This window comes from Mesoplodon mirus, assembly GCF_964341445.2.
Source record: "Mesoplodon mirus genome assembly, chromosome: 7".
In the NCBI taxonomy this organism is placed as follows: Eukaryota; Metazoa; Chordata; class Mammalia; order Artiodactyla; family Ziphiidae; genus Mesoplodon; species Mesoplodon mirus.
In genome coordinates, this window is record NC_138983.1 from 103599201 (window position 1) to 103611437 (window position 12237).

Below are 12237 nucleotides of genomic sequence, written 5' to 3' on the forward strand. Positions count from 1 at the left end.
CTGCGCCCCAGAAGCAAGCAATCTGAAGGTGTTCCCTGGGGAGCAGTCACAAGAAAACAGTGCTTCAGATAAGTGTACAAGCTCCATTCTGGGAGATACCAGTGAACTGTAGTAAGGCAGAGTGAGGGTGGAGAGATGGCACCCCAGCCTACCTTCCCTGAGAGCACATCCGTAGCCTCTAGATGTGTGCTGAACCTGAAGCCTGCTCTTAAGTCTTGTCCCTACTAGCAAATAGGCCTTTTTCATGTAAAGGCTGGGGCTGTGTCTCAGTCTGATGGGTAGTGGTACATCCTGGGGGTGGTATCCTGCCAAGAACTGTCTCTCCAATTGTTACAGTCCCATGGGACCCAGAAAAGAAATCCCTCCTGGCCTCCAGAGCCAGGTGATCAAGGAGCATCCCCTGAGTGGAGGCCACAAAAATGGGATCTCCTGTCTTGGAGATTCTGGCTCTCTGGAGCACATCAGAAGGAAAGTGTGAAGATGATGCTTACTGGCTGAGTGAGGCGGTGGGAAGAGTGCAAAGATGACACCATTTGAATAAAGGGAAAGAGGGAAAAGAAGAAAAGAAGAAAAAATATATATATATATAGCAAGACAGAGGAAGAGCAGGGAAGAAGGAGCCAGCTGGCTGGAGCACAAAGCTGTCACCTGCAGGAAAGGAAAAAGGGGAAAAAAGATGGCACCTTTCAGTTTTATCAAGGCAGAGAGAGAGCAGGAAGATGGCACCCGCCAGCCTCTGTCCCTGGGGAGTATTCCAGCAGGCCCCTGTTCCTCAGATTAATGCTTTAAAATTGGGAAGTGAGTCTCTTTCACCAAAAGTCAGAGTGCTTTTCAAAGGGCTGCTTCTACACTTGGCCCTGGGACAGGTGAGTCTGTGCACAGGCCCTTTAAGAGCTGTTCCTCAGTTCACCACAGCCCTGTGGGTCTCATGGGATGTGCCTTGTTGGTCTTCAAAGTCAGATGTTTTGAGGGTCTATCTCTCAGGTGCCAGCCTTAAAATTTGGAGTGCCCAATGTGGGGTCCATACCCTTCACCTCTCAGGAAGAAGCTCCAGGTTTTGAGTTCCTTCCTAATTGTGTGTCTCCACACCAAGGATGGGGTTTATGGCAAAATTGTGTCTCAGCCTTTCCTACTTGTTTTGATGTGGTTTCCCTCTGGTTTTCCTGATGTGAAGGGGTTGCTCCACCATCTTTTAGTTTTCTTCAGAGGAAATTTTTCCATATGTAGCTGTAGCTTTGGTGTGTTTGTGGGAGGAGGTGGGTTCAGGATCTTCCTATGTTGCCATCTTGAACTGGAACCTATTTACTATGTTTTAAATTTTGGTTTTCAATCGTTCAGTTTGTTACTAGTATATGGAAATATGATCAATGTTGTGTATTAATGTTTATGTATTGATTTTATATTCTGAGATCCTGCTAAAGCAAGTTATTATAATTTATTATGAGTCTACTTATACATTCCTTGGAATTTTCTATGTAGACAATTATGTCATCTGTAAAGAATGACAGTTATATTTCTTCTTTTCTAATATGTATGCCTCTTTTTTCCTTTTCTTGCTGTACTACACTAACTAGAATCTAAAGTACTAAGTTGAAAACTAAGATTAGAGTGGACATTCTAACCTTGTTTTTGAACTCAGGGAAAAGCATTCATTCTTTCACCATTTGATGTGATGTTAGAAGTAGGTTTTTTGTAGATGTTCTTTATTAGGTTGAGGTAGTGACCTTCTATTCCTAGTTTTCTGAGCATTTTTAATATAAATGGGTGTGGAATCTCGTTAAATGCCTGTTCTGTATTAATTGGTGTGACAGTATGTGTTTCTTCTTTAGACTCAATATGGTAGATTACATTGATGATTTTTTACCATTGAACAAGGCTTGCATCCCTGGAATAAATTCCACTTGGTCATAGTCTATTATTCATGTGGATTCTGATGGTAGGTATTTTTGTGGATTTCTTCTAGTAGGGTAAATTATGGTTCCCCAAAAACGTCCGTGTTTAACCCCTCGTATGACAATATGTGAACGTTACCTTGTATGGAAAAATGGACTTTGCCGCTGTGACTAAGTAAAAAATCTTGAGATGAAGAGATTATCCTAAATTTTCTGGGTGGGCTATATATAAACACAAAGAGCTGTATAGGAGGGACACAGGGAGAGTCAGAGCTGGAGAGACCATGTGATGAGGGAAGCAGAGATTAAAGTGATGCACTTTGAAGATGGAAGAAGGGACTAATTCCAAGGAATGCAGGCAGCCTCTAGAAGACAGAAAGGGAAAGGAAACAGATTCTCCTGTAGGGCTTCAAAAGGAACAAGCCCTGAGACACCTTGACTAATATCAGACTACTAAGCTGCAAAAACTTTCTTTCACAAAGGGTCAAGGAGGGCTGGGAGCACATATGTGCTGCCCACCTGGACAGAGGGGGACCTGTGAGGCTGACCTACAGATTCTGTGGAGGTGGAGAGACATGAGCCCCTTTCTTCTCCAAGCTCTTTGCAGGGTCCAGCAGAGAGTCAGGCCACCTGTGGAAGCCTGCGGCCCCAGTTTTGCATGCTGGTGGTGTAGGGGTCATGTTCAGGGAATCTCTGTTGTCCTAACACCTGCCTGGGTCCTGGGGAAGGAATCAGAACTCAGAAGCAGGAGAAGAGCCTTTGGCCAGCAGGGAAGGGGGGGTGAGGCCCAGGGCAGGTCCATAAAAGATCAGAGCACCTCAGTGCTTTAGGAGGAAGGGGCTTCAGAGGTGGGCCAGCACAGGCTGTGACAGAGGCTAAGCAGACTGGGAGGGGAGGCACTTCCGGGAGACAGCAGGGGTCTACTCCCTGCCCCTCATTGTTTGCTCGTCTCACTCTAATGAGGGGGTCATTTCCCCTGCTCTGATGATTCGAAGCCTCTGCCGGCACCCACAGGACGGTGACTGAGGCCTCCACACTCCTCAGCATGGATCCCAGCTCCCACTCAGATCTGGGGCCACAGACACCTCTCCCACACCCTGCCGCCCCTGTGAGCAAGCTGTTCTTGTGAAACGTGGTCATAGTTTGTTAGGAGGATCTGTTTTCTATGGGGATACAAACCAGTGTTGATACCAGTACACACACATGTCCAGCCATGGGTGCAAAGGGAAGGGACAGTAGTTCTGGGGTGTCTTTGCGGACCCGTAGGCCCCTAACGCCAGTCCCCACAGCCACAGCCAGATGGGTCCTCCTCCCTCAGTTGAACGAGATGCTGCTGCACAGAAATCCCACAAGTTCCACAAAGGGGCCCAACTGTCCTTTCCCTTATACACACCTTTAACGGGTGCCCCATGAATTTCCCCACACCCATTCCCCTTGTTGCATCCTCATTGGGATGAAGAGGTAGCTGCCTCCACCACTCTCCACATTGCAGTAATCCCAGTGGAACTAGAGGATGCTCCCGCTACGATGAGGCAGACAGTCCTGTCCCCATGGCCAAGACTTTTCGTCTCTGGTCAGGCCACCCACACGGGAAACCCTGGATGAGCGGAGGGTCATCCCAGCGCCGTCGTCTGGCCACATCAGGAAAGCAGAGAGAAGCTCCATAATGACAAGGGCCATCTCCAGGCTCCATCCTAGAAACTGGTGAGTGTCCAGAGGGCTGAAAGGCACAAGAGCAGCTCTGCCTCCCCAGAAGGTCCAGGGATGCAGAAGACGGTACAGATGCCCCAGAAGGGCCCTAGCCAAGCAGGCGTTAGAGAAGGGGCTGATGAGGGGGTCCCTGGGGAAAGTGAGAGCTGTGCGTTCCCAGGGGCAGCCTGAGGAGTCCTTGTCTATGTGGAGGAAAGGTGTGGCCACCTGTAGACCCAGAGCTCCTGTGACCTCCCTCATCCTTCCTTCCTCTCAGGATCGCTCTCTGTGGAGCAGCTCAACACCAACAAGATGACAGTGGCCTGAGAGCATTTCCCACGAAAATGATCTTTGTTCACAGTTTACATACATCACTCCAAAGGTCCTGCTCCCACCCACACCTGACCACACCCACCTCCCCCACCTCCCTAACCCCCCACAATCCCGCTCCCCCTCCCCACTCTGGTGGTCCTGCCCCCCTCCCTTCCCCCCACATCATCCAGGATCAGCACTGGGAGGAGGAGGAGCCCCTAGGCTCCCCAGGGGGCTGCCCTGGGGCCTCGCCCTGGAGGGCCGGCCCAGCTGTTCCCTACTGGCTGCAGTGCTTCTTCCTCCTCTTCCCACGCTTCTTTGTGTCAAACGGGTCACGCTTTCTCTTTCTCAGCTGTGAGGGGCGAGCCAGCCCCAGAGCCAAGGCTGGCCTCCCAGAGACGCCGAGGCCAGCCCCGGGGATGGGCAGCTTCTCAGCAGCGGCTGGGCGTCCACACAGAGCCCGCTTCCTCGACTTGGGAGCGGCTGGTGGAGCTGGGCTGAGGCCTCTTCTCTGAGAGGAGGGGGACTGGGGAGCACTCTGGGCCCCACAACCTCCAGAGGAAGCCAGGACTGAGACATGCTCAGGACTGAGGGACATCCCGAAAGGCACCAGTATATGCTGAGAGTCTACGATGAAGACGCTTTGGAGCACCTCCTCGTTCTCACTGGACCCGTCCCTGGGCACTCGGACCTCCCGAAGAGGAGAGGCCTTTCTGAGAACAGACGCATCCCTGGATCTCAGTAGAGGGCCGGTGCGCCTTTGACCCTGGGGAGGGGAGAGCCGTACGGGCCGGAATATAGAGAACTCCTGACGTCCTCCAGAGGGAACAAAGACTTTGGGCCTGCACAGGGCAGTGTCTGTTTGGATGAGCCTATGAAGAGCTTCAGAATCAATCTCTGGTGGGCAGGCTTCATCACTGACCCCTAGATGGGGGTCTTGGTCGTGCCTCTGGGCACCTTGGCCGGCGTCGGACTCAGAAGGACTTGAGGCCATTCCGGGTGCACTGTGACTCGGGGCTGCCCGCACACCGTCGTCCTCTTTCAAGGCCAGGAGTCGTTTCTGCACCAGCTGGTAGGAGGGAGGAGGACAGTGACGGCTCCACACACACGTGTGAGAGGAGGAGCACTGGGCAGTGGGACAATGGCCCTGGGGGGGAGGAGGGGACGGGCGACCCCAGGACTCGAATCCAAATACAGACACTGTGGCAGTCCTGCCATCCTCCTGCAACTGATTCCCAGCTTTGTGACCTTCCCTCCCCTCCCGGCTCCCTATCCTCTCCTTCCTTTCACCCTGCACTGCACCCACCCCAGAACGGGCCCTTCCCCATGCCAGGCGTCCCAGGCAGGGGAGGGATGGACAGCGCTATGTGGCCCTCCTGTTCTGGGGCCCTATCTCTCCCCTATTCACTGGGGTCCCTCCGTGCCCTGGTCTTCCTGGGTGTCCCTTGTGTCCCCTGTTCTACTGGGGATCCCTCCCTCCTCTGGCTCCCCTGGGTCATCTGGGTTCCCCGTCCCCTGGATCACCTGGGGTCCCCCTCCCGTGGGGTCCCCTGGCTCCCTGAGTGTCCCTCTCCCTCCCCTGTCTCACTTCTTCGGGGGTGAGCCCTTCCTCCTGCTCCAGCTCCTTCTCTAGGGCCAAGAGATCCAGCTGTGGGTCTGGGGAAAGCAAATCTGCCAGGAATCCAGGGTGAATGACTGCCTCCACCTAGAACAGAAAGAAGAGGCTGTGAGCATCCTTGGCCAGGAGTGGCCTGTGAGACAAGAAGGCCAGGAGGGAAAGTGAAAAGCAGAGACCCACCCCACTCTCCTCCACAAGGCGGGGATGGTCAGCGCGCGCACACACACACACACACACACACACGCAAACATGCACATACACAGTCACACGCAAAAGAGCACATATACAGAGGCACAAACACAGACACAAAGGCATACACACAGATAGACACAAACATATACACACAAACATCTGCGTAAACCTCCCCTAACACCAGGCTCAGGAACAAGGAGCTGAGCTTAAGTCCCAACGGCCTGAGCAGAACCCAGATCTTGGGTGCTGAGAGTTCCATGCCCTGGCATCTTGCAGACCCCAGTCTCCAGGCCTAGCCTACTTTGGTGACAAAGTCCTCCTGGGAACAGAGCTTGTCGATGTAGCTTAAGAGATCCGGGTCCGAGTAGGTGCCGTCCTCTTCCTGCTGCAGCTCATTTCCGTCCTCTCCCCATTCTGCATCTGAGTCGCCTGTGGCTGAGTGGACGGGCCCCACCAGTGCCTCCATGATGTCCATATATTCCCTCACAGCCTCAGGTGGAATCTCCTCGGGTGCCTTGGGCTCCGGGGGTCGCTGGGACCCGTGTGGCTTCGGGCGGGAGGGCTGGGCCCTGGGGCCGGACATCCTGGGAGCACAGGCTGCGGCAGAGCAGGAGGAAGGGAAGGAAGGTGAGGGGCTCCCGGTCCACCTCCTGACCACCGAGCGCACGCTGGTGAGGGCACTGTTGGGGGACATTGATGTGGGTGTGGGGGGGTCAGGACCACCTGAAGCTTCATGCACAGTTGGAGGGGGGAGGTAAGGGGGCATCTAAGAGAGTCACATGTAAGGAAGTGGGGAACCTCCAATTTTCCAATGGGTGTTCCCATCAAGCCCACTTCTTAGGCAGACTTTGTGTGCAGTCCTTTGACAGGGAGGCGTGAGAGAAGTTACAAAATTGACCAAGTCAATACCCCGTAGTGACAAAGGGCATCTGAGACCCCACCCCCCACCCCCCGCCTCGGTGGCTGTTTTGCTTGAAGGACCAATGCCCCTGTCTTGAAGGAAAATGATCCACATGGGAACAGTGGCCAACCCTGGGCCCCTGTTACCTGTGTGTTCAACTCCAGTGGGAACCTGGGTGGCTGGCTGAAGGCCCACTTTCGGGGCTGGGGGCCCCCGAGGATCCAGCTTCGGTGGGGCTGGAGGAGGCAGGCCCTGCGCGCACTGCATCCACTGCAACTGCTGAACCTGCATCTCCTCCTCGGCCTCAAATTGCATGAACCTGGGGGGTGACGGAGGCACAGGCCACCCTGAGAAAATGGCCTGGGTTCTAGAGCCCAACAAAGGCAGCCAAGAATGAGGGATTGGGAGAGGATGTGCCTTGGGGCTGTCAAGGCCCTGTGAGGTGCTGTCCACAGCAGAGAGCTGCTCTTGGAACTGATACAAGATCTGGGACCCTTCCGGCCTCACCAGCACTGGAGAGCATTCAACAGCATAGAGCCAGGTCGCTGCACTGAACCAGGTCAACGGGACACGTGGCTGACCCAGGGGGCACCCTCCTCATGCCGCCCATCCAGAGCCACATGAAGGGCTGACAGCCGGAGGCTAGAACAGGCATGTGTTCCCCACAGGGGTCCTTGCCCAAATCCAGGACCCTGGGTTGGGACTGAGAGTTCTGGAACGTAGACCTGGAGACAGGGCTCAGGAGAGGCTGGACGATGTGGATGCTGAGCTTAGAGGACAGGCCTTCCTTTCCTCTGAGAGGTGCTTGTTTGTTTGGTTTTGTTTCTTAAACCAAGGGGATTACCGTGGAGCAAACACTGGAAGGGCCAGAGACCCCTGGGCTGATGACAGCTGGCTTCCCCAGCCTCTTGAGGGATGCCAGGGTACCCACTCAGGCCACTTTTCGTGAGGAGAGGGGGTTCCAAATCTATGTCAGTGGCCGCCAGCCAGCCACCACTAAGGAAGCAGCAGGCTGGCGGGAGGAGCTCTTCCCCCGGCCCAGCCCATATGGCCGGAGTTGGACCCCTACTGGACTCACAGCTTCACCCTGCCCCGTCCTGAGACCTTCATGTGAGGGCAAGGGTAGGTCAAACTCAGGGGAGGGCAGAGCTCGTGGTGGAGGAAGGACAGAAGACCCAAACTGTCAAGGTGAGGGAGGGGTTTCTGGAGGACTGTAGGGCCTCTGGGCTGCGGGCCCCCCGTTCCGAGCGACAGCCCTTCTCCTTTGTCCTCTCTGATGAGCACCCCCACGGCCAGACCCTGCCCTCACCCACTCGCCTCACCCTCCACGCAGCCCCTGGGCCCAGGACGCTGACTCACTTTTGCGCCATCTCGTAGTAGATCATCCGGTCAGAGTTGCTAATGTGCTGCCATTCCTGCACGGCCCTGCACAGTCCCTCCTCCAGTGTCATGGTGGGCTTCAGGCGGGCCAGGGATCGAAGCGCTGGGCTGTAAGCACTCGGGGTCAGTCTCTGTGCCCAGCCCAGCCCCCACCTGCCTGACCCCACCCACCAATGTGGACCACACATCACTCAACACAGCATGACTGAGCAACAGGAGAGTGAGAGGCAGATGTCCGGGAGAGCAGAGACAAGCCTTCCCGGCTACGGCTGTCACCACCTCACACTCCCTCGAGGATGACCATCCACTCCCAGGCTAGAGCTGGGACACTGTGCCTTGGGGAGCTCTTTTCCTCTTCAAGGCTGCCTCTTCATAATAAAAATCACCATCATCAATGAGGCATGGCATGTGCCAGGCAATCCGCTCACACTTCATAGATTAGCCCAAGGAGTCTTCTGCACGGTCCTCTGAATGAAGTGTGATTGTCCCCTTTTTACGAGGGACCGGAGGTTTAGGATGGAAATGCCTGCCAGGCTCACAACTCTAGTGGGAGAGAGCCCATGCCCTTAGGAGAGCTCTCCCATCACCCTGTTCCTAGTGGAATTCTCCACATCAACAAAGTCGAGGCGTGCATGAAGCGCTCTCCTGGGCCCCGCGCTCCTCCCCCTTCTCCGAAGTGACCCCCCCCCCCGGCCATGTACACTCAAGTGCTGTATGAAAGGAGACGGCAGCACAGGAGAGTGTGGCATCCACTCCTTGGCTCCTCAACGTACACCACGACCCTCTCTGACTGCAAGTCTTCAGGCCGTATTACCAGGAGAATCATGGAAGAGCAAGCTGGCTAGACTCACAGGGGGGTGGGGTCAGTTGAGATAAGGCACATTTCAGTCATGATGTCATGGACTGGCAGGCTCGCCCGTATGACCGACAGTGTGCCTTCTCGTGGCGTGGACATCGCCCTCACACCTCGCTTCCAGTATCCCTAGAAACCTAGCCTGCGAGTCCATCCCCAGTTCCTCTTTATCTAAGAGCTCCGATAAGCTCATGACCCCCTGAGCGTTCACTCACATGAGAAAGCAGGAAAGAGCTTCCGCATCAGGCCTCTGGGGAAGGTGTCTCCAGGCCAGTGGCTTGAGGCGCTGCCACCGTCGGAAGTTACTGTACACGCTCTGGTGGTTAGAGCAGTCCTCCTGCGAGGCATAGGGCTGGTTGGTGTCCAGGCTGCCCTCCCTGGAAGTGCCATGTGGCCATGGCCCAGAGTTCACTGGGCGAATGTTAGGGGCCATCTGGGCAGCTGGTGGTGGAGCTTGAGGAGGAAAGCCTGGGGTCCAGCCTCCCTTGCCAGCCTGAGTAACTCCAACAGCTGGAGCAGTCACAATGGTCTCCATCGCAGGGGTTGCTAAGAATATGGGTGCAGGACATGCAGCACTCCCGCTGAGGGCCCCTGGAGCGCTCCAGTTGAGGGGGCCCTGAGGAACGATAAAGGTCTGAGTCTGGGGGGCCTGCACTGGCCTCCCTTGTGACCTGACTTGTACAGTGAAGTTGCAAGCCCCAGGGGCACTGGGGCCACAGCCACCATTAGCCACCAAAGGCATCCTGGGGAAAGCTGGCAGCCACAGGCTGCTGCCGGGAGGGAATGCGGGGGCGATGAGAGGTGGCAGGTGCTGCTCCCAGGGTGGCCAGTGCTGGGCGCCAGGAATGGGTGGAGGAAAGGACACTGCCGTGAAAGTAGACAAGGAGGCACCGGGGTTCATGGTGACATCCGTTCCCAGCAGTGCAGATGCTGTTGAGGCAAAGGAAAGGAGTGAATGGAGGAGGAGAATGGGCAAGTGGGACTGAGGCTTTCTGCGGCCTCAGAGTGTAAATCTCCACAGATGAGAGACTCTTGGACAAGGGAAACTGCAGCGTGCAAATGTCTTCAAGTGATTTTCATGCCCTGACCTCCAGTTGAGAATTATTCCACTGGCCACGCCCATCCACCAAGCTCCCTGACCCCTGCCTGCCGAGAAGAAATTGCCTCAGCAAGCACTCACTTGGAGAGCCTCCCTAAGGCACACCCTGGCACCTAAGCCTCACAGGCTGTCTCCCAAGACCTGGAGCTGTGTGGACATCCGCTCTGTGAGAAATGCCCCTCAGCCGGCGTACTAGCAGGGGCCTTCTGCAAGGTACGTTCTGGGCCCCCAAAGGCCCTTTGTGGACAGGCACTGTGTAAAATATTAGGGCCCACCTCCTCCTCAGTCCTCCTTTTCCTGATGCTCAGTATAAATCCCCTCTCTCTTTCCTAGCCTCACAAAACAAAACAAAATGCTGGAAAATATCTCTAATGGAATCCTGATACAAACCCATGACACTGGCCCAGAAAGCACCTGCATCTCCGAACAACCCACAGCAGATACGTAACATGGGCCAGGTCCTGCCACCCCTTCCCCAGTGCCCAGAGTCACTGTCATCAGTCAGGAGTTCTGTTCCTAGGGGCTTGGGGTGGTCTGAGAAGTAGGCGCGTGTCCCTTAGATTCTGTCATTTCACAGCCAGTGATGGCTGCAGAGGATTAAACAAGGGCCAGGGAATTGTCATGTTACATTGGTCGTGGGAGTATAGACTGCCTGTGGTCCTTCCCCTTCCAGCTCCCAATAACGGAGAGACAATCTGAGATGCAGGCATAAGCCAGATGCCATGGCGATCAAGTTGTCTGAAACACATCCCTGTTCAGGAGAACAAGGTACACACCACGGTGCACCTAACTCACCAGAACAGATGTCATAGGACGTTTAATAGTAACACAGAAGATCATCTTCCTGATCCTGGGCTACACTCCTTCCCCCTTTAAAAGAGGAAGCAGCCTTCATAGACATTCCACCCGAAACAACCCCACTCCACATCTGTTCCCTGTCCATGAAGGAGTGACCTGAAATAGGAACAAACTCTTCCTCTCAAGGCAGCCTGAGGGTCCACCATGAGATACTGGCCAAGATGAAGTAGGTCTGAAGTACTGCCATTCCATAAAAGGAAGAACAATTCAGAGCAACTCAGGAACCTGAGCCCTCTCTTGGCTGAAGTTACTCGTAATGGTTGCCCATCCCCTGTTGAATCCAAGGCAACAGTTACCTGAACTGACAAGTGAGCTCTGGGCTGGGAGGAGTGGACGAGGTGTGGGCTGCGGCAGTTAGAGTAACCCCCTGCCTAGCTCTCGGAGAGGACACTTCACTGCAGGTGTGGCCACACACAGCCCCATTGAATAGTTTTCTCACCAAGACCATCTCTCCCCACGGCCCCCTGAGATACACTATGCTCCTGTTCAAATCCCTTTGAAAGATATGGTGAGGCAAGCTTCAGGTGCCTCAGGAACACAATACAGCTCTAGGCTTTCCTCATGACCCTCCCTGTGTCACCACCAGGACATCACACACATCCTTACACACACGTTTCAAAGTGGCTTGTCTCCCTTCTAGAAAGAATCAGACTGTCTGCTGCCATCCTTTCTCCATAGCCAGGGCAATTCCTCTTGATCCACCTGCAACGACCCCTCCTCCCCAGGGCAGTCTCAGGTTTCTTCAGGCTCCCCAGTCTCCCCAGGTGAAATGTCCTTGTGCGTCCAGTGCTCTCTTCTCCCTCTACTTCAGTCCAACTAGGTGCCCACAGTTAAGTGTAACGTGTGAACCTGAAGGATGTGAGGATGGCAGGGTCTCTGAGAACACACCCCCAGCCTATAGGCTTACCTCCTATTGAAGCCATCCTGCAGGCTTGGGCACGGACTACTGCTGCCTGGTAGCCTCAATGAGAAAAGTCAAGACCAGGAGCCAGAGAGCGACCTGCTTCAGCAAACGCTCGGGATCCAAGTCAACGAGGGACACGTTTGAAAGTAAACCGGAAAATGCGGGCTGAACCGTTCTGCGGTGGGGGAGGGGCAGAGGGCACGTGGGTCGGGGTGGGGTGGCGTGCGCTGGGGGGACATTCCACGAGGGCTCTGGCAGGTAGGCAAGAACCGGAAGTTCCTTCCACCTCCCACAGTGGCAACACAATTGGCGTGTGCCTCTTTAGGCAGTTTATAAACTGTTGTTTTGATTCACGGCACCGAGGTTGAGCATGACAGTTCCTTCCTTTCACGTCTTTATCCATCAACCTAGGTTTTTTTTTTTTTTTTTTTTTTTTTTTTTGCGGTACGCGGGCCTCTCACTGTTGTGGCCTCTCCCGTTGCGGAGCACAGGCTCCGGGCGTGCAGGCTCAGCGGCCATGGCTCACGGTCCCAGCTGCT

At 54.8% G+C, this 12237-nt stretch overlaps 1 protein-coding gene across 1 annotated transcript; it reads right to left on the reverse strand.

Annotated features, from left to right (window-relative positions):
* Window positions 1-3605: 3605 nt before the first annotated feature.
* Window positions 3606-9828, reverse strand: LOC309808925 (NUT family member 2F-like). The gene is made up of 7 exons (XM_082629492.1): window positions 9053-9828; window positions 7964-8092; window positions 7186-7329; window positions 6751-6923; window positions 6005-6432; window positions 5482-5598; window positions 3606-4962 (listed from the first exon to the last, which is right to left on the reverse strand). Exons 1-7 carry the CDS (start codon window positions 9736-9738, stop codon window positions 4171-4173), a joined length of 2469 nt encoding a protein of 822 aa, XP_082485618.1. The 5' UTR covers window positions 9739-9828; the 3' UTR covers window positions 3606-4170.
* Between the last annotated feature and the right edge of the window lie 2409 nt (window positions 9829-12237).